Source organism: Varroa destructor, unplaced genomic scaffold (assembly GCF_002443255.2).
Source record: "Varroa destructor unplaced genomic scaffold, Vdes_3.0 BEIS01000004.1, whole genome shotgun sequence".
NCBI lineage: Eukaryota > Metazoa > Arthropoda > Arachnida > Mesostigmata > Varroidae > Varroa > Varroa destructor.
The window spans coordinates 27,645,791-27,673,180 of NW_019211457.1; the positions used below are offsets into that span (position 1 = coordinate 27,645,791).

At 45.0% G+C, this 27,390-nt stretch overlaps 1 protein-coding gene across 8 annotated transcripts in view; it reads left to right on the top strand.

Moving 5' to 3' along the window:
* LOC111249101 (neural cell adhesion molecule 1-like) overlaps positions 1 to 27,390 on the top strand; it is a 75,809-nt gene that overhangs the window by 15,975 nt on the left and 32,444 nt on the right. For 3 of the 8 annotated variants that reach the window (XM_086988126.1, XM_086988125.1, XM_086988124.1), the window contains exon 2: positions 1,871 to 2,563. The exons of 3 other annotated variants lie outside the window; for them this stretch is intronic. In XM_086988126.1, the coding sequence (XP_086844252.1) occupies positions 2,455 to 2,563 (109 nt within the window). In that variant the 5' untranslated portion in view covers positions 1,871 to 2,454. The remainder of the gene's footprint in view (positions 1 to 1,870; positions 2,564 to 27,390) is intronic. 2 more of the 8 variants (XM_086988129.1, XM_022802471.2) reach the window with 1 other exon arrangement.

Sequence of the window (27,390 nt, forward strand, 5' to 3'; positions counted from 1 at the left end):
AGTTGCAGCTGACGGTATCATTCGAGTGGTATCTGTCACTGTTCAGCAGGTCTCACATGCTGAGCTCTTCGTAGAACTATTGCCGCGCTACCTGTCTAATAGAATAAGATGTCAGATGTTGACATAGTGCATTGGGACGGCCATCGCCGCATTGGCTAAATATAATATGATCAGCCGCTCTGGTGGATTAATGACTATAGCACCTGCGATATAATTGAACCCAGCATTACCATACAATGCTACAGCAAGTTGACACGACGCGAAGATTGCGACGTTGTTCCATTAACAAACGCTAGTAGGAAGTTCGCTGAAACAATCTTTTCGTGGGGCGATAGGACGCGAACTGTTTGTGTCAACGGCGCGTAAATTGCTAACATCTCTGGCTGTCTGCGTTGAAGCTGTTTGTTACTGCAGCACCATCGTTGTTCCGACTCCGGAATCCTTACGCGTAAAAACGGCCAGAAAGACGACGGCTTGCCGTCGTAATTATTCTCATTCTTTTCTTCGACGCTTTCGGCACAAGCCGTCGCTTTTGTCACCCAGACATCGGTAGCCCACTTGTATGTAAGGCTTGCCTCCGGCGTCGCGCGATGTTTTGTGACCTGGCTGTGTCCTCGTCCAGGCTGACGTTGTCTTCCAGTTACAGCTAGCCCGTTAGGGCGTGGTAGCATTGTAGCCAGCTATAGGCCGGGCGAGCATGAGCGATATTTTCGAATAGAAGATCGCCTCTGATAATTCCAAATGGGGTTCGGTGCTTACGTTTGCTAGTTGTTTATGTAGTAATTATGCGTTGACCGGGACGCATGATCTGACAACGACGCCAAATGGCCAATCCTGAACGATTAGCTGTTCGTCTGTCTATCCTCTGCACCAAATTACACAGTCTACATTATGTAGTTGTAACTGTATTGTGACGATGTATATTGATATTGATGCTACTGAACGGTCTGGGTGCGGCAGTGTTCTTCGATTGTTGATAAGGGGCAGGTTCTAGCTGACGTGGTTGTATTATCGTAACTTCACTGATGGAGCTCTGATTTGAATCACACTGTTATTTCAATGATGTTTTCTACGTTTTATCGGGGTACTTCGTGGCGCGGAAAGAATTCGAGGCGAGAAGTCGAACAACGGTTTGCGTTTTCTCAAGCGAGGACTAGCACCGAAGACTTAGGACCTCTCCTCTTCTAACAAACAAAAAAGAACACCTTTAGCTTCGGAACTGTCATGCGTGCATATATGGTTATGTTAAGTCGATTTATTTCGTTAGGGATATCGGAGAGGGAAAATATTATGTGGGTATGAAACGTATCAGAATCAGCAAATTGTGGTAGTCGTTTGTTTATTAAAAACGTACAGGCAGAGAACCAGTTTCGTATGTCCCTGTGCATATCAGTGGGGCACTTGCGATTCTCCAGTATCGTCTATGCAAAAACTTAGATTGGGCTCACTGAGCTGTTCAAGATCTGAAGCTTAGCCTGAGAAACGAACGGTAAACTCAACTTTTGAAAAGTTGAGTTAACCATTTCTTTCCTATCGCCGGTAATGGATCAGAGCAGAATCGGACAATTTCAGTGGACAGAGCTGTTCACGTTTTGGGAACTGTTAATTAAATCATATCGGTTGAAAATAACCGATATAAAATTCAACAACAACTCGGTTATCTAACAAGATCGAAGTTGTTGCGGGACATAATGTAAGTTATTGGTGGTTCGGTTGTGCTTGACGCGAACAGAGTATGTGTAGAAAAAAAAATTACAGAAAAATGCGATAGTACTGAACTGTATCATATCACTGAAAATAACATTATCAAAATCATACTAAATCAGCGTAATAGTACTCATAATTCTGTATTCGATCCGTTTGTTTTCAGGTACGTGTATAGCACGAGTTGCACGGATATTACAACGGAGGCTGTTTCGCAATATTTGTTATTTTGGTATTTTTTCCTTTTTCTTTATTTAATAGTTGTCAAAGAGTTATAGCAGGCATGGATGCGGGTCATTTCTTAGTCATCTTCAAACTATTTCGAAAACCTATACGAAACGGGCTGGGTGTTGCAAATGATCACATATTTTTATAAAAGAGCTTACTCTATGTGGACATATAATATATATGTATATGGTGTAAACGATGATATCAGTTGTCCACAAGTCAAGAAATTGTATATCGTATTGTGTGGGCGGTAACCGCTTGGAGCTCCGTATAATTAGATAATTGGCTGGAATGAAATAGTGTTTGGACCGATTTGTCGGCTTATTTTTCCCGATAACTGAAATGCTATAGATGCTATAGAGCTTCTACGTTAAGCAAAATATTAGTACTATTTTATAGCCTAGGTTTAGATGAGTCGGTTTGGACTCATCGAGTCGCTCCCCGCCATAGCAGTCGTGGAATATATTATCGGTGGAGTAAATATTTAAATTGAATGTTAGCTGGTCGCGCTCTTGGCTACAGATGGGCACTTCAGTAAACTGGCTGGCAAATATAAAGTTTTGGAAAAAGCAAGCTAGATACCGGTTGAATGCGATCAACATTCTTCCCTTGTCAGCAGCGCGGCCATCATGTAAGTTAGAGTCAATTTTTACTATAGTAGTCGCGAACGATGGTGGAAAAAACCGACATTTCTCCATGGCTAACATCATTCAATGATTTCCCGCACACCCTAAGCCAACACGAACTCACCATGTAGACGAACGGTTACAAATTCCACAGATTAGGACAATATACCTTCGACACAGGCCGAATTGTGACTTCATCTATAACTTCATGACTTCCACCATCGATTCTATTGTTTTCGTTATCGTTGTCTCTTTGCATCCCAGCGAATCAATGCTAATAGGTATAACAATAAAAAAAATAACACTAAATTGTACCGTGTCCATGCATCTGTCGCCGCCGCTGTCAAGGCCGTCACACGCGACGTTGAAAAGATGGCCGCTAGCCAGCCTGGTAGATGGCGCGTGCTTGATCCAGGACTTTTCGTGCGGTCAGCCTAAAAGTTTCGCTCCTTATTTAGCTTCGGTTTGCACATGCCCTGGCAAACAGATAAGCATCAATGCTAAAGAAGCATTCAAGGATAAGATTCAATTAAATGGGTGCCGAATGTGATAACGCTTTTATAGACCTACCGTTCACTGACGACATTTTACATATGTATATATATATATATATATATATATATATATATATATATACATATACACGCAACGTTGTTAACGAGCAAAGACGACACTGTTTCTTTCTGCCTGCCTACTGATAGAAGACGACAATACCAGTAACGATGCTGGAAAAGGGATAGGAATAGTCAGTCAGTGTTTAGTTAAAGCGCAGTGCATAAAACTCAAAAGTTCGTTTTCGAGGTGAATGGGTTTGCAGCGGTCGGGTTCTGACCTTTTGCGCGAAACAACCGCGAACACGGTGACACCACTGTGTATTATTATGGTAGTAATGGGCACAAGACGGGGGCAGAAACAAACATTGGATAGCATTTAACAGAGTCGAAAGACAACTAGCGCACAGCGAAGCTAAATCAAAACACTTCTGGTGGGTGACATTGAAGTTAGCTCGTTGCATGTATCCAACAATGAACAAATAAACAGGGAAAAAAACATATAGCCTATGTTCGTTTAGCAATAACAAGTAGCGTCATAGTAACAAATAAGCAGTGTGAACGTTTAGATTTCAGACGAAACGCTGTTACTGTTCCTAGTTGTAAGCCAACTGATTTGCCACAAAATAAGTAAAAGCACATGTTGAATATGTATGGCCTTTTTATAATATGCCCATTTTCTAACTTTATGGCATCATTTGCTAGTTGTGTTTTTGTCTATTTTACAGCTCCCGTAACGCCCACAGTTACCATTTTTTAAGATAAATACATTGACTTCAGTTGACACCTGATCCCCTGCTGGAAGAGCGCGTTCTAACTGTTATCCTGTACAATACATAGTTGTTTTAGTAATCATGCCAAGAACAATTTGGTTGCCAAGAACAATTATTTCAATCGTACGAACAACAAAAATGGTCCTCGTAGTTGTCAAGTGGCCACAAGCGTAAAAGTCGTGCGTCCAGTTAAAAAAGCGTAAGTTTGGTACGGGCACCTGGTGCCGTCAGGTGCAGCTTTTGTACAGTTGTTGCCGTACTTATATACATATGTAATCCTTGATACTACTGATAAATGCACGAATGTGTGTATTTTTTTTTGCCAGAAACCGAAGCAGGAATGCTTAGACAGCAGCAAGGTGACCTGAGCTTCCGCGGCTACCGTAATTTTTTATTCGAACAATTATATTATTGATTTTTACAGGCGGCACAGACGTAAATGCAATCTGTCTAATTTTCTCTGCTAATATCATGGAACATTTGCAATTCACCATTGTTTTTTTTTAGCGGAGACGTAGAAGTTAACTGCAGCAGCGAGAACAGTTGGTCTGTCTTTTTTTGTAGAAACAGCACGAACGCCTTCCGCCAATCGACGGCATTCAGGCTTCATCCCAGCTTCAGTTCGTTCCATATCAATAGTTTCAACGGCGAAATCTCAAGAAGCGGCGGCCTCAGCAGAGATAATAGCGTGAACCGGTCAGGTGCCACTGTGTCAATTGCGAATTGATTTCCTGCTCTTAGCTCAGTGGGGTTCGCGGTGACAAGGTTGGCGTTGGCCATGACGATGCTGTCACTCAAAGTTGACGACCTCAAGCCATTGGGTCTGTGCGTTCTTTCTACAATCGTTTGAATTGGTTGGCCATTAGCCATGCCTCCCTCGGCCACTCGCTAAACAACAATGGGATTATTGATAGGTTTCTGTTATCGCAGGCGCTACTACTGCCCCCCATCCCCCATGTATTACAGCTCTTAGAATCAACCACATAACCGATGTGTGTTATTAAAGCATACGTGTTTGTATAGTCATATACGGACTAATACATTTATATATACTAGTGGTTTTGCCTGAATTGCAATGTAAACACGTTTGAACGTCGAAGTATCCGGAATCGTACCAGCGATATCCGTAGGCCACATAGCGCTTGAGGGCTCCGGATTGGTCGTTTCGCAGTCTACCGTCGGATGCGAGGAGCCGATCGCGTCGGAATATAAGTGGGGCATCTGGGAGGCGGTTTGTTTTATCGGTTTTCGTCGCCACTTCGCTTTCCATGGCCGCCGTTGTCTCCGTTCCAACTCTGTACAATTTAAAATAGCATTATTATTATTACAGGTGCCCGCGGTGTAATGTCGCAGTCGAAACAATCGAGCCACAGGAAATCTGTTTTTTAGCTGCTAGCTCGCGCAGCCGCGCCTGATGCCTCTATCGCTGACGCTGCTGGCCCAGACCAGCCCCAACTACAAAGACACTTGTTGCTGCTAACAACTGTTGGCGGGTGGTATATTTTGCAATTTCGTCATTTGCTGTTGCCGTCCTAGCCAGTTTACGATGTTTATTGGCGCACGAAGGCTGCCGTCTCTTCGGTTATTTGCCAGAATAGAAACAAGGTAGCGTGAACGGGTAATTGTGATTTCACTCGTGCTTGGAGCAGACGCAAACACCGGCTACATACAGAGATCCAGGGAGGATACATTCTACATGTGGCGTTGTGTCTATTGATACTATCGACATGGTTATTAGCGATGCTAATAGCAGCAAAAGCACTGGCGCTGACGCGTATGTGCGGTCTACTCTCTGCGGCTGGCGGTTTGCAGCTATCAATGCGATATAAGCAAGGTCTTTTCTTGCTTGCTTGCCATTGACAGGCCTTGCCGGCCGGAACCGTCAGAACGACGACGACAACCAAAATAACTAATATATCTTATGTGTGTCTGTGTATACGCGACAGTCGATCCTTGTTGTTGTCTTCGCCGATAACGCTAGCGAAGCTCGAGGCTGTTGCGTACCACTACCACACAAAACGACAATAGCGCCGATTTGCTACTGCTACGGCGAAGACGATATTTTCATGGATTTAAGATTCCGTTGTTTGTTCACGAGTTCTCAGCAACAGAAGCAGCAGCAGCAGCAAAAGGTATAACGAAAATGGCGTCGACATCGGCAGAAAAAAAAAGTTAGATTTTAAACCAGACTTATCGCGCAGAGATTTTATAATAGACTCATTCGCTTGAAGGTAATGGCCCCGCCATTCAGTTCAGCTGATTTGGCAGATCTGCCTGATTTAACAGTAGATCGCTAACTTGACGCCATGTACAATTCACTCAGCGTACGGTTTATCAATGCTGGTTGGGTTGGCAACACGGATCTTGCTTCAGGATCCGTTCCGCTGCTGCTGTTGCTGTTGTTGTTTTTGTTGTTGGTAAGGTTAATGTCTGAAGTCATTTGTATTCTGGTTCTGTCCATGCGTTGTTGTTGTCATCGATGGCACAGGCTGTCGCAGTATTATGGTGTTCTGGGCAGCTAAAATGGTTGACTGCTTTGCTGGCATCTGTGCTACTCTTCGTTTTGCCTTTTTTGAGAGGAAGACGAAGCCAAAGAGAGCCGCAAGGAGTAAAGGCTGAAGCGAGCCCGCAGAGGAGTCGGTAATCGGAAGAGGAGAACAAGCCACTGCCAAAGGTGCTCGGAAGTGGAAATGCAAAAGTCGTCATAGTGATAACAACGTTGGCCGCACAACTGTTCTTGCTGTAGATTCAGCTTCCACTGACGCTGATCCTGCTATTGATGGTTACACGACCAACGAAGTTTCGTTATACATCGTTTCGTTGCTCAAGCCGAGTTGCCGAGTCTTCCCCTGTCATCCCTTCCTATCCACCTTTAATCGTTCACCACCTTTCAATAAAACACAGTTTCAATTCCATCGTATGAAATTAAAAAAAATCACTATTATTGCAATCCTGCTGTTAGCTTTCACATAGGTGGCGGATGCGCGATCGCTTCGATGACGCCGGAAAACCATCACTGATGATAAAACGTTCATTATCGTTGTTATCTTCGATAGACGCTTGTGGACGCAGAGGTTTTAGAGAGGACGCCTTGGCCCCTTTGTACCTGTTGGACGATCTGACGTCGCGAGGTGTGTCCCAGTGTTCCATGCATTGGGATTGCATGCTTACTTGTCCTGAGGAGGTGAATGTGTGTCTATGTGGAAGCAAGTTAAGTCCAAGTAGAGATCTTTGCGTGATTGTAGCTGCAGGAGCAGCCGGCGTTGAAGTCGAAGTCGATACCGTAGTCACAGCGATCGTGTTTAAACGAGTATTTTTTCTATTTCTTGTTCTGTGCTAGTGAAAAAATATTTCGATACGTTGAATAATATCGACGATAGTTCGTTGGTAGGGTTTGCTTCGAGTAGTTGATAGGTTGTGAGAAAGATCAAAAGCGAAGAATATAATTGTCAGTATGATCGAGACGCTTTATTCTATTTGACAGTGAATGCTACAGAATTAAATTAAGCGCGTTACTTGTCTGAATCACTTAGAAGATGACAACGAAAGTGACAATTTGACGGAGCATTTGATGGCTCGGGGCAAAAGTTTGCTTGCAACCTTAACTTGTTTGACAATTAATTTCATGACCGCTATTACGTCTATTGCTAAAGCCACTGTTCGATCCGAGACACCGAGGCAATCTCAGCGACCTGCTCGGTGGTCAGTTGGAGGCGAGACACGGTCGTGACGAACTCGTGGCAATAATATAACGCTTCTTAGATCCACGTTTGCATGTTCTTCACGGTGGACATGTATACGGAAGTGAAGATCATTAGCACGTTCTTTACACCGATGCCCCCGACGGTTCTTCAACGATATGCGGTCACGTGGCATGTTTTTGTGTCAATGACGGGCGATTTAAGTGACAGCAGGGCATTTCAACCAACCCTGTTTGTTATATACAAAGTCGGTTTTATTATGTACATCTTCACAGCCGTGTAACACTTCCTCTTTTGCTGTTGGATTATAAACACAGCTTCGTTGCAGCTAACGCCGCCGTCATGCTCCACGAATCTGAACCATTTAATCAAAAAAGTTACTTCGGTACTTCTTCACCGTCGAGGGGTCTTCTCTCCTTTCGAGGCAGACGATACGATTCGCAGTTGCCGTCGGTCGACTGACCAGTTTGTCAGACGACAAATCTGACCGCTAAAAGATGATCATCCGATAGATCATCTTTTGCGCCAGTTCGCACTCGTGGCGGGAGATCCCAGTGGAGTTATGGCACCGCTGCGAGTAATGCTGGCCAGTGAAGCATACGCACCTCAATTTCATGCTGGACCATAAGCCGTGTAATGCCTCAGTGTTCACTCTCGTTTTGTTGTTGATGACCATCTTTTTACCTTACTTCATCTTCCTGAGCTTCTGTGGAATTACTTAGGACAAAGCAAACATTTTAAATCTTATAGAAAATATTCCATGTGTCAGCTTTTAAATTAGAATGGATTTTTTTTTAAATGCCACTCTTTCTGACTTCGTTTGTGAACTTGTTATTGAAGAAGATCGAGTCAAGTGTTGAAAGGCGTTTGGCCCGAACGGCACAGCCGGATCGTCGATCCTCTTCCCCCTCTGGGTCGAGGGCGTTCACGGTCGAAGTATTCGATTCAAATCGTGTCTTTTTTTTTGGGTGATAACTAAAAACAAACCCTGTAAAACTGTTCCATTTATTGTCTTTTTGACAGCAGAACTTCAATGGATTACTGCCGCTACTTTTCAATTGGTGATGTTTTATTCGCTCGTTGATTTCATCAATTTCTATGCCGTGGCAAAACTATTACCAGGTGCCATAATACTGGGCTTCTTCACGGAAAACACTACAACCGATATCGATGCAATAAAAAGTTTTCTATTTCAGTTCGGCTAACCGTCCCGGTTCATCCTGATTCTGATCTTCCCGCCCTTCGCTTTCTGTCAGGCCTCTTGTCGTAGTCGACCTGTCTTCGTAAACTCTTTTGCAATTGACCGCGATCTAATCTTGAAGTGGAGTGGCTGTCGTCATTCCTACCTCCCTCATCCTGCCTTTGCTTTTCTTTTCCTATCACCTCGTCTTTTGTTTTAGTTAACCTTACTTGCCTTTTTTCATGGCAGTGCGTGACGAGGCTTGTCGGCATAAGCGGCCATGTCGCAGGAACCTTGTTGACAACGTCAGTGTCACGGTAGCAGCAACAATGAGCAACAACGAAAACAGCCGATCGAGACAGTGCTTGATACTACTCCTCGGCTGCTTTTACTGGATAGGAGTTTTACTTTATCCGATTAACAGTGGTCAGTCAGGTATGGTAAACTAATAGACTAGTAGGAAGCGCCTCTATCAACAACGTCTCCGTTAGACTAACTTTGCTGTGACAAAAAAAGATTGCGGCTGCAAATACTCAGTTCAATGTACCACACATAGTAATTGGTATCTTATTCCTTAACTTGTCAAGTCTTCGGCCAGTTACCTTCCATCGGCCTGCCCACCGACGCGGGATATGTTGTGGAGTTAACTTTTGTTTCTTTTGATCTTTCAACTATTTCAGGCTTTTCCTTCCTCCCTTTTCTGTCCATTTACCTATACCTTTCCGTTACTATTATTTCATGTGCTTCTCGATACGGTTCGTATCGTGCAGAGTTACATGGTCCCGGTAAGCTTGGGGGTCCGCGTCACCGAATCAGCGATCCACGTCTTCGACACGACCGTTTCGTCAAAACAAGCTAACACCGCTATTGGAGGTTGGTCATCGATTGTTCGTTCAATCAAGCAGCAATGGCTCATTGTCTCTAAAAAGGCTTACCGAACCGTTGGCGATTTCAGTCTTGTCGTCGCATTCGGATCGCTGGCTTCGGAAGGCGTCAGCTTAGGGATGCAGCTTCGAGAAATTGTCTTTTTCCTTCTTTCCTTCTTTGTCACACAGCACAAAGTAAAGCGTCGGCCACGTCTTTCTACTGCTTCTATAAGACAAAACCACGTCGCTGGCTATGCATGGCGATGCTGCCAACGGCAAGCACAACATTTAGTATACGCGCCTGTCTTCGATCAGAGCATTTGCCGATAAACCAGGCCCAAGCCTCAAACGAATGGAAGCCAGGATCCCTAACAAAATCCAACCGAGGATTTTGTTGAGGATTCTGGCTTCCATTCTTCCCTTTACATGATATTCAAAGAAATAGCCTTACTTTCGTGATATTACAGTAGATAACGTGTTTGTTTATTCAACGTAGATCCAGGTGGTGTTCGAATTCGGGCATACATACACTTCGTTTCACGCTGGAAGTCAGCTTTCTGAAGTAATTCCTTATGGTCTAGAAACGTTGCTACTCGTTGCCTTGGTCGCTAACACACTCTCACGTTGACATAAGGCCGCTTAGCTGGTGAAAGGCCTCAACAAATGAATATAAAGAAATACTCCTTTGGCTGTCTGTGCAGTTAGAGAAGCCTATGGCCACGTTAGGACGGACAGTGTTAGAAAAAAGGCATGGAGTCCGTGGTGTCTTTCTAAGCGTGTGGGTCGATTTGTTGTACCGACTATTAGCTGAAACTGTAGGCCGCGAGTCTCGAGGTGTGGTATTTGCCGGGACCACAAAACCGCTGAACCCCGGGATGCCAACTGCCTTCCCGACAACGATTTGGGGTTGATTATTTTGCTTGCCTGTTTGTCGGCTCGGGCATCTCGTTTCGCTTTAGGCTTCCCCACAGGCCTTAGTAATGACAGCGATACTTTTCGAGGGAGATTTCTCCTCGGCAGTAGCAATGTTCCCGGCAATGTTTCAACAAAGACCATCTATCTGATTTCAGTGATATGCATTTGTATACAGGTGCCGAGTGTTCACCTACATAACGGTTTATTTACTTAATTTGCTGTTTATGCTCGCCATCGTACGGTTTTTGCTATTCGAACCGCCGAACGGACGGCAATAAAAATATTGCACTTTTTTGTTTGTGAAACAGAACCTATACTGGTAATCCATTGGTTCATTGCTGAGTGTGAAGAGCTATGCGGAGCGGTAACGACCTGTTCGACGTATCGTTTGAAAAGGGTCGAAATGGAGTATATTTCTTAAATGGTCAGAATCTTAACGTCTACAAAGAGCTCAGCTTGTGGTACGCACATCAAATACTAGCCAATATTTTACATAGAAATTACCTATGCTGTTTAGTTAGTGGTTTATCTAAAATTTCATCGAAATCACAGCAAAGACTTTATAGAAATCAGCAATATAGAAGAAGAAAAAATAGCGGGTTATTCTCGCTCGACGAATACTTTGAAGGAGCCGTAATATCATTTTAGATATGTCTTGCCAGACAACCTTCGTGTGCATTTTTCGTGTGCATATGTACGGCCATTTTCGAAAAAAGTCACGAATAATTCAGTGAATAATAAGCAGCAAAAGACATGAGCGACTGCTGTTCTTGGTGACTCTGACTCCTCTAGCTCATCCCGTTGATTCCCATCAGATGCTTGACGCCTGTCAAAAGATGGAGAAGATTGAATGTAGCCGTGTTTCTGGCTTTTCTATACAGGACGCTGGTTGGTCATAGCATCTGATGCACACAGATGCAAGACATCAGCATGTGGAAATGGATACAAAACTCGTTGGATGGCCACGTCTGTCAGGTGACACTAATTTACACGTAAGCCTATCGCATATCTAGACTGTTGTCGTATCGTAGGCCTTTTGGAAGGGCACGAGTGAATAAATGTGGCTTGAGACCAGGCGAGGTTTAATTGACGATGAACTGTTATAGAAGATAATTTTTGGGTGAGCAACGAGGTTAATGAAAAAGCGCGGTTTGGCCAGTTTTCTGTCCCCTCACTATGCCGAAACTCGCTATGCCGCTATTTTGTACGCGAATTAAGTAGATACAAACGTTCTGCTAACCAGTAATTCACGCAAGTGGTCATGACCTAGTGTCGCTGTTCGTTAGTCTGACGATCGGAAAAATTAGCGAGCCAATTTTCTAATCGCTGTCTTTTCTCTGACACAACAAAAAATCCCCCGGGAGCCTTTGTCTAAACGGAAAAGGCAGGAAAGACAATACCTGCTAAGATGCCGACCGAAGGAAGTAACTATAAAGCATCAAGTTGTCATCGAAGCGGCGCTGGGGGTCTGATTGACGTTGTTGGATGCTGGGTGTCACTGCCAGAGTTATGGCGAAAAATAAGAAAAAAAAGCAGTAATAGACTTTTCTAACACGCAGTTCGCGAACTGGGACCGTTTTAGTTATTTTGTCGTTTAGGTGTAGAGCTGTTTAATGGTGCTAGTGACTGGCTGTCCGCCCCATGGTTATGCCGAATGTATGATTTTTCGGAAGCTTATTTTCTAAACCGATCGTTGCGCCTATTCATGCTGTGCGCTCCTCGCTTGAATCCAGTCTGCAGTCGTAGCTTTCAGACTTGGAAGTCCTGACCACCGTTACACGAAAATCTTGGGTATCCCTTCCAGGCGACAAACCATTTGTAGGATCGCAAGAAGCAGAGATCGCAGTGAGAGTAACCGCTCCTTTTTTGGTTATGGGGAACGTTTAAAATCAGCGTTAAAATGAAAGCGGGATATAAAAAGTAGCCGAGCAACCGAAAACTATCACGAACGCCACGGACGACCCGAGGTAGCGACGTTAATTTCTTATACACACAGACACATATATATATATATATAAGCTCGAACTTCGCCGACGCTTCGTGAAGTAGTGTCAGTCCGGCTTGCTCTTGCCGCTGGCTTGTAATTTCGACAGTTGCCACTCATGACTTCATCACGACTCGACGATGAACGAATCACAACAAAACAATGAGCTCCAGTGATGACGTGAGGGTCGAGTGAAGTTGACCGACTATGGCACGATGTCATCTGCTTTTTTTTCCGAGAAGAATAACAGCCCCGTCAGCTGCAGCTATAGCGACATCTGCTGGTGACGTCGACGACAGTGGTTCAGCCAAGTCGTCCAGAGTAACCGGTGCGGTCCCCGCTGAGATTTCTAACCATTGGCGAGCTGACATTAGAAGCCTTACGTCTTCGGATTTACCGTTCTAGTTAGAGTAAGTGGGCCCACGACGCTGGGACAAGCGTATTACGGACAGACGCCGGACGGCGAGCTGGCTCAAATACAGAAGTAATACAAGCGCAGTAGCAATAGCTAGAACGGAAACAATAGCATATGGGAAGAAATGCCGTGATATATCATGATGTTATTCAGCCAGCGATGATCATGATATGATTGTTCGTCTTGCTAGTGACGGAAAATTTTAATCTCAATATACAGTAGTAGATTCTCTGCCGGCCAGAACATTGGTACCTGCTGTTATTCTTCGAACGAAGCCAGGCAGACGAGGAAACGAGAAGTAAAAAAAAAAACAAGGAAAAGCTGGTAGGGCAGGTGCGTCAATGGAATATTCGTATTTGTGTTACTTTTGTTAGCCGACGGCTTCCTACGACTCGTCTGTATTGCCTAGTCGGTCGTTCAGGTGCTTGCTGCATAAGCTCAATATTAACGTCCTTTTTTTGGACTTTGCCACTAGAAAAACCCGATGACCAACCCCCCCCCCCCCCGTGTCTTGGTGACCTGCTCAGTAATGACATGGCAGACAGACTACCCTTGTCCTAGTGCCTACTCTGCTAGCTGGTTACTCGGGCATTAGCTGGCTGCGCCTGCCTAAAGAACAGCTCCAGCCATCCACCCCCGACCCATCGGCCCACCGGCCTTTCAGGTACACACTAGAACAGCAGTGAAAAGACCGAGTGTGTGAACCCCTCGGATACCGTATGTTTTCTGGTCGCTCCTCGGTCTGTTATGTGCTTTCGATCGTTTCTTCCTCATTCTTCGTCTTATAGCGAAGAGCTCCGATTTTCCCCCGCCCTTCTTCGTACCGTCATTCCATAGCCCAAAGAACCTAAACAAGAGAAGCTGCCCCGTCGAGGCGCTGCTTCTGAAACTGCCCGTTTCGTTCATTTCCCCAGGCAAGTTTCTAGTTTTTCGCCTTCGTGTGCTTTCTGTTTTGCTACCTCCTTCCTATCTTTTCTGTACCCATGGCCCCCGTCTCTTTGGCACTAGTCAGCCGTCCTCCAAAGCGGATGGCGCCTCAGCAACTTACTGAACTCTCTTCTTCACCGTGAAGAGCTCAGGCTATTTTTGCGATGGCTCATTGGCCAGGAAAAAGTCGAAGAAAGAAGCGATAACAGATTGTACGCGCCCAAAATCACGGGCTAGTCCCATCGAATTGAATAGGTATAGAAAGGTCAGCTGCTGTTGGTGTTTCTGCTTCGAATTTTTCGCAGGACTTCCCTAAGGTAGAAAGAAGATTCGCCAGAGATAGACGCGATAGAATCTGGGGAAAGAGTCTAAGAGCGCGGTTGTTAGCTCGTGTAATCTTGGTTCTTCCTTGAACACCTGCCACTTACTTTTTCTTGGTCTCACAGCGGTGTCCCTTCTTTTCTCAACGCATGAGCAGGTACGGCTGCTAGACGAGGAACAAGGTTACTGTCTCTGTATATTGACGCTTCTAAACAGCCTGAGTTAACCGCGATCTGTTAGACGAGCTACGGGTTAGGCGTCGACCCCGTTGAATATTTTTCTCTGGTAGCGGGCCCTCATTACTATGTAATTAGACAGCGGTCTTTCTGCAAATAGCAGGAAGGCTAGGGTACATTTTGTGCGTATATCGGACGAAAAATGTCTACATTAAACACTTCGGTTAGCTGTGCGTTAACGTGCAGTGCAGTTCTAAAAAAGAAGATAAAAAAATACAGAATAGGTGTCATGCCCCCGATTAAGTCTTATTTGCAGACCGCACGGTTACTGTTCTTCTCTAATAATATTTAGTTTGAGCTGATTGCGAGAACGGCCTTAGTCCCGCGCATGGCTAAAGCCTGCCCCGTGATCCCTTAGAAGTCCTAAACATGTTGCTGATGCGAAAGTAGGAGAAGGGCGTTTGAAAAAATACATTTTCCGAAGCACCGACATTCTATAAATCCCCCGATATTCCCTTCATAAGAGCGTTTCATGTGCAATCATGTGGGACGTAAGCGAGGCAATCACGGGTTCCAGCATCTTGGTCCCAGAACAGGCATGCGGAAAGCCCTTGAGGTTCGTTTTACGTTTCAAACTGGCTCAGCTCTAACTAAGTGCTGGCAAAAGCGTCAAAGTGGCTTGAACGTGAAACATACGATGTACTCAAGGACATCTCAGGGTAACAACACAGCATCTAAATTTAAAGGCGGAACTTCTATCGTGCTCATTACGTTGACGTCAAAATGCTATTGGGAACACACACGTATGTATACCGTAATTAAATAGATTTTGCGGACGCAATAAGTGCCAGAACGTATTCTGCTTCTTTCCGTTACTGGTGGTGGTTACTCTCCACACATATGCTGGTGTTCGAGGTATATATACATATTACAATAATCATGCTATCAAAGTGAGCTGGAGCTTCTTATGTCCAGCGTCTCTAGACTCTGCTTCGAGACTTGAGTGACGACTTGGTTCATTGTAAACGCGACCCGAAGGTCTCGCTCACCCGGAAGTAGCCACCTCATTAGTGGGCCACAGCTGATAATTCTTCCGAAATTCTTTGTGTTTCGACCAATGGCAGACCAAATAGTTTCGTCGTTCCAGCGGTCGCTTGATTGTTCCCCATTCCGTTTGGACCCGCATGAACGTGAAATGCCGACAAATGCTATAGTGACGGCTGTAATAGTAATCTTCACAAGCCGATAGAATGCCGACAAGAACTGTTCTATGTGGACATTTCATTCTTTCTCATGCCTTTTCTATGCTCACCATCACCGCCATCATCAGGCATGAAAAACCCGCAAATATGGGCATGCTACCTAACCTGCCGTCTGCTACGAAAAACCACAGCGTACGCATAAGGATAGTGTCAGCACTACCTGCCGAACCGTTACCACCGGCCAACTTCTCCAGCTAAATGATCGGTAACGTAAGGCACGTTCGTGTCAAAAAGTGTTGAGGGGCAATAGAACAGCAATGAGGATTCGGATTACAAACTGCTTCAGCCACGGCAAAAAACGAAGAGTGGTTAGAAAGGCTATGTCTGCCTAGCGCTGGCTTCACCCGGGGAGACTCGGTTGTCGCATATAATAGGTCGATTCACTACATTGATTGTTGCAGTGTTTCAATCATGGCTGGCGGAGTCGACGCCAAAAACAACTACCGGTCCTATTCAGCTATAATAATTGTAGTGTTGCAATGCGGTAGAATTATGCTAGGTAACTGGCCTCTAGCCCCAATGCTCACTCAACACTCTGCAATTAGAACACGGATCACTAGCTATTAGTCTTGCCGACATGATTAGCAATGCGGCTATGTTCAACAAACGATTGACGCCGCCAGCGGTGGGGTATCCGGGTTGTCGGTGGGGTTTGACGTTTGCCGATGTCTTCAAGTGGCGACCATGATTTTAATATTGTTATTGATGTTAGACGAACGCTTCGTGTATGTCTGGGATATGTCCATTCCCCTGTCGTAGCGTGCGCGGTCAGCGTTGATCTGTTCAGGATCCTAAGGATACAAGGAGCAACTCGATGCGCGCTACACACGTTTTAGCAGTTAGACCAATCTGCGATATCGGTGCTATCGAGCCGTAATTACGTTGGTCACACTGGTGAGTCCCCGTTATTGCTATCACAAGAACAGGCGTTCAAACGACGGACTCAACTGATTCTGTAAGAGTATTCAATTACTATTTTGATTTCGACTAGCTAAAGCTAACTGGCTCAAAACAAACAGAACGATTTTTTACTGATTTCACCGACGGACTGATTTTATCCCTTGACGGTTCCCTGCTTAAGTAATATATTCGGTGCCACGTAGGCTTCTGTCAATTGCATGTATAGTGTGTGATTCTTTGCTTGTGTTATTTTAGATTATTAGATTTTCTATTTTAAGTGTCAGAAAATCGTTGTCGTTCAGTAGCGATGTAATGTAGACGATGCACTTTTTGTATTCGTTCAGTCATACACTTTTTAGTGCTGTTGCTCTTCTAACGATGATGGCGCTCGCGGCAAAGCTTTGTGGGGCAATAGCCTTTTGGCTGCCATGCACTGCTTTACGTTCCGTGATCCATGCGGTACATCTTTGCTTAGGACAAACGAGCATGGCGACGACTATATTACATGTAAGGAATTTAAACATAGAAAAACTAACTAATAATGCGCAGAACGCGAACAGACGACTGGGCTTATATCTAATCCATGCGGCGGCCGCTATTTCGATTATCGGTAGACACTGACAAAAGTACCAGGATGATAACACACTTATCAGGCAAAATTTTTCGACGGAATGTTTATCAACCTACGTATGTATATCGTCTGCGATATAACAGCTATTGTTGTTGACCACGATGAAGACAAAGTTCATTTGCACGAGTCGCCGTTTGTTCGCCCATCCAAATGTGCAATATTTTGTGCATTTCTCAGGCTGCGTATGTAGACAACCGTTGTTCCACCTGCTGTCTGTGACCGTCCGTCTATGGTGATTAAATCAACGGCTTTCTACGTAATGTAAGATCTACTTCTGACATATACCTAATTTACTTCTTGCCGTAGTTAAGAAGTAGGCTACGTGCTGGCCTGCAGTCGCTACCGACCGCTGTCAAGCGTTAAAGACCGGTGTGGGTCGAAGCAATGCTCAACAATGTGTTGTGCTAATGGTATCAGTCGCTTGGAGTACGAGCACTCTACGTGCTAGTATCGTTCAAATGGATCCGACCCGTACGCGCAGCTCGTTACCATTTTGGCATTCAATACGCATACATTTGGGGGTTAGTATTGTCTACTTAAGAAAATAAAAAAAAAGAAAGCTCCCGCCGTTCTGCCTGTAAGAAGGCAGTTGGCCAATGTCCATTCACTATGCGCGGTTCGGATTCAGTTGTTTCAGTCTAGGGTGATGCTGCTGATGGTGTCGTTGACAGACGCCTGCGAACGCCAGCATCATCACCTATTACCTTATCAAGTCTTTCTTCTGCAAAAAGAGCAACTTCAGTCGACGGGCGCGGCGTTTCCTTCCCACCACTACTAGACCTTATTGCCATTCTTGTGGCCGTCGATGGCTTTGTCGTTTTCCTTTAATTTGCTCTTCGTTAGAGTTTTCATCTTCTAACATGTGCAGCCCATGACTCGCTACTGCTATAACTGTAGTAACATCGTTATTACTTTTCTGCCATAATGTTCCGTTTCCATTACACATTGTATCATATACGCGCCAGTAAATCGACTTGGTCATGGCTGACGGACCTCCACACATCCATACTATACCACCATTAAAAAAACCACAGCTAGTGAACCTCCGGGAGCTAGGCAGCCCCAACCGCATGCAGATACCCACAGTTCCAAACCCCGCCGTTGTAGTTATCTCTTGAGTAGAAATAGCCACCTCCTTAGTGCTAGCGGTTCAGGGCAAGTCTGGGACACAGTTATGGGAGCTTCACAAAGGCACTGGCGAGAGTTGTGCCTTGAACGTTACTAGCACCTCTGACTTTGTTACACTATTAGGCTTGTTTAGCAAATCTATGTTTTGCTATGCAGAGGTAGCCGTTTGTCAATGGTTGGAATTACGGAAGGATAGCCGACGAAGGGAGTCGCCGTAAACGACTCCACTATTGAAAGTTTTGGATTGTTCCTGCTTTGCGTCAGCAGCTTGGAAGCTCCACTCTGTTGAGTCAGCTGGTTCGATGGGCTTAGACCCATCGTCACTGCTGAAGTCAGCACGGGTCATTAAAAATATAGGACACAGTGCGGGCATAGACAAAACTGCGTAATGTGTATAAACGTCTGGGAATAGGTTTGCCGCAGCGTCTCTACAACAAACCACATGGGCAGAAAGCAGGTAGAGAAGTGAGCGAATTATGATGGGTTTGCGACACAGTTGCTACCTGTATTGATCGGCTGTGCTCGCCCGCCGTTATTGCTTTCATTGAAGCCCATTTTTTTATATATATATGTATATACAGACCACTAACCACAGGCTGATCGGCGCATATCGTAGCGTTCATATACAGAAAGGGCATCGGATACCTGGTACTTTCATGAACACATGCTGTTCTGTTAGCAGTATATACATATGTATTTATGCCACACAATAGAATATACATGAAGCTAACTTACGCACAGGAAAGGGTGAGTTCGAATGTACGTTTTAGTGGATTGTTTGGACAACCTGACGCGACCATTTATAGTGGTAGCTGTGATTCAATAGCATTAGAATAGCGTCATCTCGGTAATTTTTCTCTAGTTCCTTCTTGAAGTCCAGAAGTGTTTAACTTGTCAATTCGCTTTTCCCCAAGCTAACGGCTTATAACCGCGATGAACAGTGGCGGTAAGAAAATATGAGGTTGCGCAAAGCTGGCTGTATAGCAAGCATAAACGTCGACTGTATGTATGTAAAGTTCGTTAATTATACACGGCTAAGAAGGACAGAATGCCAGGCATCACTGTGCCGTTATCAGCAACAACAACGAAAAGGCGCCGACGGAAAGGGCCCCATAAGCTGTTTGGTGCTTGCTGACGGTAGAGTCGGTGTTTTTGCCTGCCTATATTATATTGATCATAGTTTTGGCAACAGCATCGACAACACCTTTTGCAGGCTTCAACCACGGGCGAATAGTTTCGAACGGGGCTAGCGCGCAGGACAATCATGTGTTAATGCATACGCATACATGCAGACGTGTGTCCAGCTGATGCGCATTTGGGCATGTCACGTTCAAAGTGCCGATAACAATGGACAGAAACAAAATGAAGATTTACGTAAATATCGTGAGGCTACTATAAAGTTAACATGCTAACCAGATTACCATGTTTCTACTTTTCAATTCAGGATTATCTGGGCCTCTTTAGTGGCATTAAGAGGAATTAGGTGGATTTTTAGTTGGTGCAAATCGGACGCGGAAAACCCGCACTCAATGCAGTGATCTGAGGGGTATGAGGCGGTTGAACTTTCAAGGCTTGGACTTAAGAGCAATCATCCGAGGCCCAACTGAGCTTGTCGAAGCTTTTGTCGTACCGTCTTGCTACCGTCTGGTTAAGACGTAAATGAAAATAGCCATTTCAGCCTCAGATAATGTATTGTAAGAGGCTACGATGCGTGTGGCTGATTATGCTCTGCGCGGAGTTTACGCGCCAAGCTTTCCCGCGCCGGCTTCGTCTTGTTGCTTTCTCGCACAGCTCACAACAAAAACGAGTCGCTAGTCGTAGGTAACATCTCGGACACGTGTCCAACTTAGAGATAGGGGTTTCTTTCTTGGTTCGTTATTTCCGCCCGGGCAGACTATGGGGTTCTAGTATCCTTCTTGTCTGATAAGATTCGGTTGCGCCCAGGGGTGATTTCGAATGGTGACGCCTGTTTCGATAGACATCCTTTACGAGCAGTAATAGCCTGGTATGGGATAAATATTCGTCGTCAGGACGTTGTATACTGCTATATGGAGATGATTTTGGCGCGAAAAAAACGTAAATACGACGATGACAACAACAAGACCTAGTTAACTCAGCCGACTAGTTCTCTAGGCTTTTTTTAAATCGACTTTTCCAGCGAAGCAATTTACGAGAAAGACTATACCTAAAGACTATAAGGTTATGATCTTGAGAATATTTATGATTCGGTGTACTCGACCTCGATTCGAAGATAACTGAGCGCTGCATTTAAAATATGAAGGCTGTAACAACTGGGTTATCTCGCATCTTGCACGTTTGCTTCTGGCTTGTGCTTTCGTCATCACGGAGAGATGCTATTGTGGGCATTTTCATCCACACCGATGCCACGCTGAATGACCTCTGGACTTGACGGCTGAAGCGTATTAGCTTAGTTGGTTTAGTTTAATCTACAGCAAATTGAGCCATATGTAGTAGACTACGGTATCTTTTGATGAACCCGGATAAGAGTGAGCGCGGAGATTGTTTTCGTAGCGTTATGCTGTCAGGATTGCGTGGATACGTGGTGTATAGTTGGCGTTTAATGTTTACGAGCTTGAAGGGTAACGTAAATTAGCGGAAACAACCAGGCGATCAATCCAAAGGTCAACGTAGACAAGCGCAGGTTTATTTGGATCTCGGGGTCACATAAAAACACATAGCAATTATATCCCAACGTATTTCTGCTACCTACAGAACGGTGAAAAATACGTAGGTACACGATTCTGCGTCAGCACAAATGTCGCCAATAGAGATGCGAATTTGAGAAGCAGTCGCCTGGTAGCTGCGTTCGTTCCGGCCTTGCAGAAGGACAATAAACTGAGATACATACGACACATATTCAACAATATATAATAGATTGGCATCGTCGATGATATGTCTGGCCAATCAACAAGCTTCAATATATGAATCAGATTAATTTTTAGCGCCGACAAGTTTAGTTAGTAGCTACTTCCACCTGGCTTTGTTGCATCGTAGCGCCTGATCGAGTTCTGCAGACACGATCCAGTCCTGTCTGGAGCAGGTGATTTCAAAATACCCCTGGACCTGCATGGACCCAGACACACGGATATATAGAGCACATATGAAATCTCTATAGTGAGAGCACGATACTCTGGAGTTTCAATGCAGACATGTGATCTGCCGAACGGCTTGAGGGTCTAGGCATATTCGGGGTGGAGCAAGCAGGCGGAATCCTCTTTGGGACACTACCTGACTACCATTTCTGGCACAGTAACAGAAGGCCAGGAACTCGTCTATTACTCTGAAGCAACCATGGAGTGCAGAGGCGCGTATTTTGTAATACACAAGAATGAAGCTTGGAGAATTCTGCTCCGGACCCATAGTGTCAACCTAAATCTTATCTGTCTCTTTCTTTTGGGTTGTGACACTCTTATGTGCGCGGACCTCCAATGACGAATGGATACGACGATCTTTTGGGGCCCTCAGGGCAAGAATGCGGAGAATGGAGTGTGCGTTCTTGGAGTGGGTGTCGACTGCATGATATCGCCTGGGAAGCGGAATCTTCTACCTTCTGCAACCTTCCTTTGATTAACGGAGGTTAGAAGCAGGCGCGAACTGTTCGAGTTGCTCATCTGAACCAAATTTCGTGGAAACAGATCAAGCGCCTGTTGAATCTAGAGTGCTATATATCCAAGTCAATATTGGATTGAACAACCTGCTACCGCCATAAACTGGCTGGGGTCATTATTCCAGCAGTCTACCTTGAGAATAATGTATTATACAGGCTGGCCTTCGCAGACAGAGCGGAATGCATTGACCGCTCAGGATCTGTGCCCCGCGTACCCGAATCTCCTTTATAGCCACCAGCAGCTAGACAACAGCTTGCATAAATATAGCCAGATTATACATGGATCGCATCAAGCTGGACTATTCCCCGCTAAATAGCCATTGTCTACCGATCCAAAGCGAAAATTCCGACACTGCTGATCTTCCATGACGGCCACAAATAAATGACGGCAGCAACAAAATGACGATGATCCAACGATGTTATCAAACGCAACAATTGATTTTTAACCATTACAATTCAACGGATAATCAATCAATATTAGCGAGGCACCGGTAACATGCAATGTCAACCATTAACTGAGCTGCCGGCTTGGGTTTTTTTTCACAACGGCCTTATCAATCGCTGTTGATATTCGACTATTTACATCAGGAGATTAACGATATCTGCTGTGTATGCATAAATGATAGATAAGATTGTCTGGTCTGGCAGGATGGCAATAGAATGGCAGGCGAAAGGGACTGTTTAGTAAGAGCCAGAGCGGACCTAGTAGGAGGAAAGCTGCGGAGGTAGAACTAGGTTCATGATGCCCTTGTGTGGATGTGAAAATGATGAGAGTGGAGCGTTTCGTTCTATACCATTCCGTGTTAATACAACCGAATTATTATAGTGTCAAACGCATGTGTGTGTAAAAGCCTAGTACGTTAGGCGGTTAACACGTCTTTAGACATTTGTTACTAGCGTTGATTCACCGAATTCCCCTAATACTACTGTTGATATGTATATCGGCGATCGGTAATGAAATTATGTAGGCCCACCTACAACCCTTTGTGTATTCCAACATGAATACAATATACTGATGGCTGTGACTATGGCATCGTAGTGGATAGCAGATTGGTCAAAAAAGTCAGGACCTACTTGGCGAATTGGCCAAGGTTTGTAGAGAGAAGAGCTTCTGTCGTCGGAGATTTCCGTAAGATCTACTTGCAAAAAAAAAACTCGGAAGACGAGGAAATGAGATATAATCGATCCACGCTAGATGAGTACGAGATTCTTGGACGGAAGGGAGGTCGTTTCTCATAGCACCTTTGGCCGCCATTGCAGGCATAGTGGCTTCGTGCAAATAATAAGCAATTTTCTCGCGTGCTCTCCCCTATTTCATAAGCAGGTTTGATTATTGTTGACTTCATCTCTTCGTCTGCTCTGATTTTCATGATCATACTTTATGCTGTCGTTGGAACGGCTGTTCTTGTTACAGACGTTTTTCTGCTCTTCCTACTATAGCTCCGGCGATGCTAACGGCGATGACGAACTGTCGACTTCTTCTGACGTCATCGAACCCCAATGAACGTGCTTATTTGCGTCGACACGAGTTGATCGCCATCCGCATGCAGTTTTGATGACTAGCAACATGTTCTTTGCCCATTGCCGTCAAAGGGAGCTCATCGTTTTTGCCATAAGCCCTTCGTTTGTCACCATCAATCTGACGAGCAGATCCACTAGCGAATAACATTGATCGTAACACGATGTAGACCACATTAATGTCCTATACCTTTCTAGTGCCTACGGTAATCCTGGTACTGTTTGTGTCACGTTTACTACTATTACGGGTATTGGACACGGGCACAGCATCATTTCTCGATACTTTGGGTACGACGTCCTCTGTAATTATTTGTATCTCTTCTATATGTGTATATATTGCGGATGCTACCCTATTGAGAAGATTGCGATCTTGAGCCAAGATTCCTTCGGCCACTTGGCATTCGAGGAAAGGCACTTCGGCCCTCCATTCTATCCGCAGAAGGTTGATGGATGTCAGACGAACGAAACGCAAAAATGACGACTTGACCATTTGCTTGTGGCAGCATTCGGGCGCCGCCATCCCAGCCCAACGCTCGATTGATGGCACGAACTGAGTGAGCTTCTGCCCTTTTAGCTCTGCTATCGATAAAGTAGCCTTTATTTGAACGCTGTACATGTCGAATAGGGGTAACAGCTAATTCGACTGTAGTGATGACAACGTCAATAGACTGTTTCGTGTGAGGATGCGATCGCTGGCCGCCAGATTGACTCAACCACGGATCTGCTGATCTTGAGCGGGCTGAATGAAAAGATCAATTGTCGGAGGACAGATGATTGCAAGATGAACTCGCTAACTAACTATGGCCATGTCAAACGCCGTCAAGCAATGTTTGTTAGATAAGCGGAAGGAAAGGGAGGGGGGAGGGTAAACTATTGAACGGGTAGACCGTTGCTTTTTATTGTTTGACTCCTGCAGAAGTTCGAGGGTACCCGATGAGCCACCTCCTCGAGGCCCTTTAATCTGAATTCGTGCCCCTTGCCTACGTATGTTGCTACCGCCCTTTGAAATTACTGTGTAAGGCAAAATCGTCGTAATGACCACTAGGGCATCAGCAACAGCAGTCATTGAGATAAACGCCAAGAACCCCCTCATCTGCTGATGCTAGATGACCATCTGAAATGGCCAAGTAGTTATTTTTTCGTTCTTTGTTCGCTCGATGCCTTTATCCTTACGGTCCAGTTCTTTATCTCCCTCTGTCTGTCTCTTGCTTGACGTGTCGCCCCCTTTTCTAGCTACATCATTTCACTCTCCCGGTATCGACAGGACCCCTTCGTGAGAAGGACTCAAACAGACGAGAATTGATGACTTGATTTGACCTTTTCGTTGGCCTTCAGTGATGCCTTTTCGTTGTCTTCGTGCTCTTTTTTGTCTCTCTCTTTTTTCGTCGCTGTCGTATGCTCGTTCCTCCATATTATCATTGTTATTATTTGTACGGCGTGGCTACACGTTGACGTTTAATAACGAAAATGCACGTTTTGTTTCGCACGCCACTGGCGAACAGCAGATAGATGCTAACGCCGTGGAGAGATGAACGCCTCCGTGGCGAATATAATAGAAGAGGCCAGGACAACTGACGGTGTTGGGGCTACCCAGGGAAACTAGTTGGTTCGATCGCTGACGAGTCAATTCGCGACGACTCGCGATTTTTTCGGGCTAGTTAAGGTGTAGCATTAGACGACGAACGCGCCTTCTTGGTCGGCGTCGATTGGCGTCTTCGCCCCGTTCGTTTCATTTTCTTGATGCTCCGACTGCTGCTGGTGTCGCTGCCGATGCAGATACTGCTCTTCGAACTTGTGGGTTAGCTCATGGCCTCTCTTTGTTTCTTTCCATTTATCTTTACTCTTCTCGCGGCCCCCTGAGGCGCCTCGCACACCTGAGTCGCGCTCCGACCCGCGCACTCTCACCGGGATCGCCCGAGGTACACGAGCACTAGTACCACATCATGCACCTGGCAGGCAGCAAAAACGAACTGTCTACCCCATTCTGGCTCGGTACAGCTTTTTTCGTCCTTGTTAGCTAGGTCCCATTTCTACGATTATTGTATTATGCCTAATTTAAGCCTAAGACGCTTAGGTAGCTAAGTCTCTCGACGGTCGCCTAACCTATTATATTGGATGACGTCAAAATTGCTGATCGTTCTTCGGGAGGGCTACGATCCATAGATAGAAGAAATTCTGAACACATACAGGGTGTCTCAAAAAATGCGTACGCCGTTAATTTAATGTATAGGTCTTGTATATACATCAATATACACTACTAGCCATACTTTAATAGTCTCATGTCAATCATCCAGTCAGCCCGGCGATCTATCTCTACAACCTCGTCGTGCACTTCCTTTTGACAGAGATACGCGCTTGCGCCGGCACATACACAAAATATCGCAGCTGCCCAGTAAACAGACGAAGTGAAGGAGCGAACGTTGTTAACACGAGGGATCGAAGAGCTGGCTAGCTAACTAATTACCTAGTTAGTTGGTAAATTGGATAGCAAGCGACATAATTATACCTGCGACAGTATCGTTAGTTTTTCGCCTTTGACGAACGCTTTAGGCCGCGAAGCGTCACCCACTGGACGTCTGGTAAACCCTCACTTACGGTCAGATTCACCCAACAGGAGCGATAAATAGCTACCACAGTTGTGCATTAAACTAGTGGAATTGTGACGCTCACGTTTTGTGTACGTCCGTAGCTTTATGTAATAACGTTACAACAGCAAGGACTCGAAAAGAGCTGTAGAAGCAGAAAATGTACGACATATCAAAGCAGCATGCCCGATATCTCAGCCAATGGCGAAGGACAAAATGTCCTAAGTCCGAAATGCATGTCCCTCTCCATCGGTCCGGTGTAACCGAGAGAGACGTATTGGCATAGGCGCAGCTTTATTATTATAGGATTAACTTTGATCGTTAGTACAATTGAGCGATCAACGCAACTGGAGCTGAAGTTCACTGACACGGTGATTTCAGTCTTTATCTGCGCTGCACGGTAACCCAATGTGATTATGACTGTGACGGCTTTAAGACACTTTTTAATGTTTTTCTTTGCCAGTGCATTACTGGATCAGGCGGTCAAACCTAACGCCAGTTAACAAGGTTGACGCTTCGTCTCGAAACGAAAGAAGGAAGATCATTGCCTCGTGTTCATTCCGCTTTTCGACGAGCGTCCAACAGTGGTGGTGGTACGGTAACGGCAATTTGGACGTGCCAGACAGCGGCAACAATAAAACTTGTTTATTGGTGTCCTTTATTCTGCTTATAGACGATCGAGAGAACGAAAGATGGCGATAGCGATAAAGAACTAAAGTACAGCAGACAGGGAGAGCCCTATCAAGAAATACAGTTGAACTAGATCTGACGTGCTGGTCCTAACTGGCGCGGAAAAACGTGCTCAGCGAATGGTCGTTCAATAGGCTTTAACATCAACAACAATAAGAAGTCAGAGAAGCTCTCGAGTCGAATCAGCGTTGAATCTGATCGAAATCTATATGGATAGTAAGATACAGACAGCTTTACCGAGGTCTATCAGGGGATAGCTATTTGCTATTCATACAGCAGCCAGTTGTAGATGCGTTGGGTTGCCATGGTCTATCTAGTAGATACGATGATGTACTTCTACGGCCATTTAGAGGGATGGGCTCAATCAAGTGACGCCTTTTTCTGTCTAATAATCTCTGTCTATTCGATGGATAACGACTTTCTGGCATCACAGATCATTGAGTCGCGAACGATAACCGTGCGAGACTATTTCATGCAATCGGTGCCCATTTAAATGAGAAACACTTAGAATCAATAAATCCTGTTTTGCTTAAATGCTTGCGTTATTGTTTGTACTTATGTCTCGGTCCTATTTTTGTTGTTCAAACTAGTTTCATTGTCTCTAGAGCTTATTGACCCGTAATATGTGTAGTGAGATAGGAGCTGGTCAGCGCGTAACGTAGACGTATATATATGCGTAGC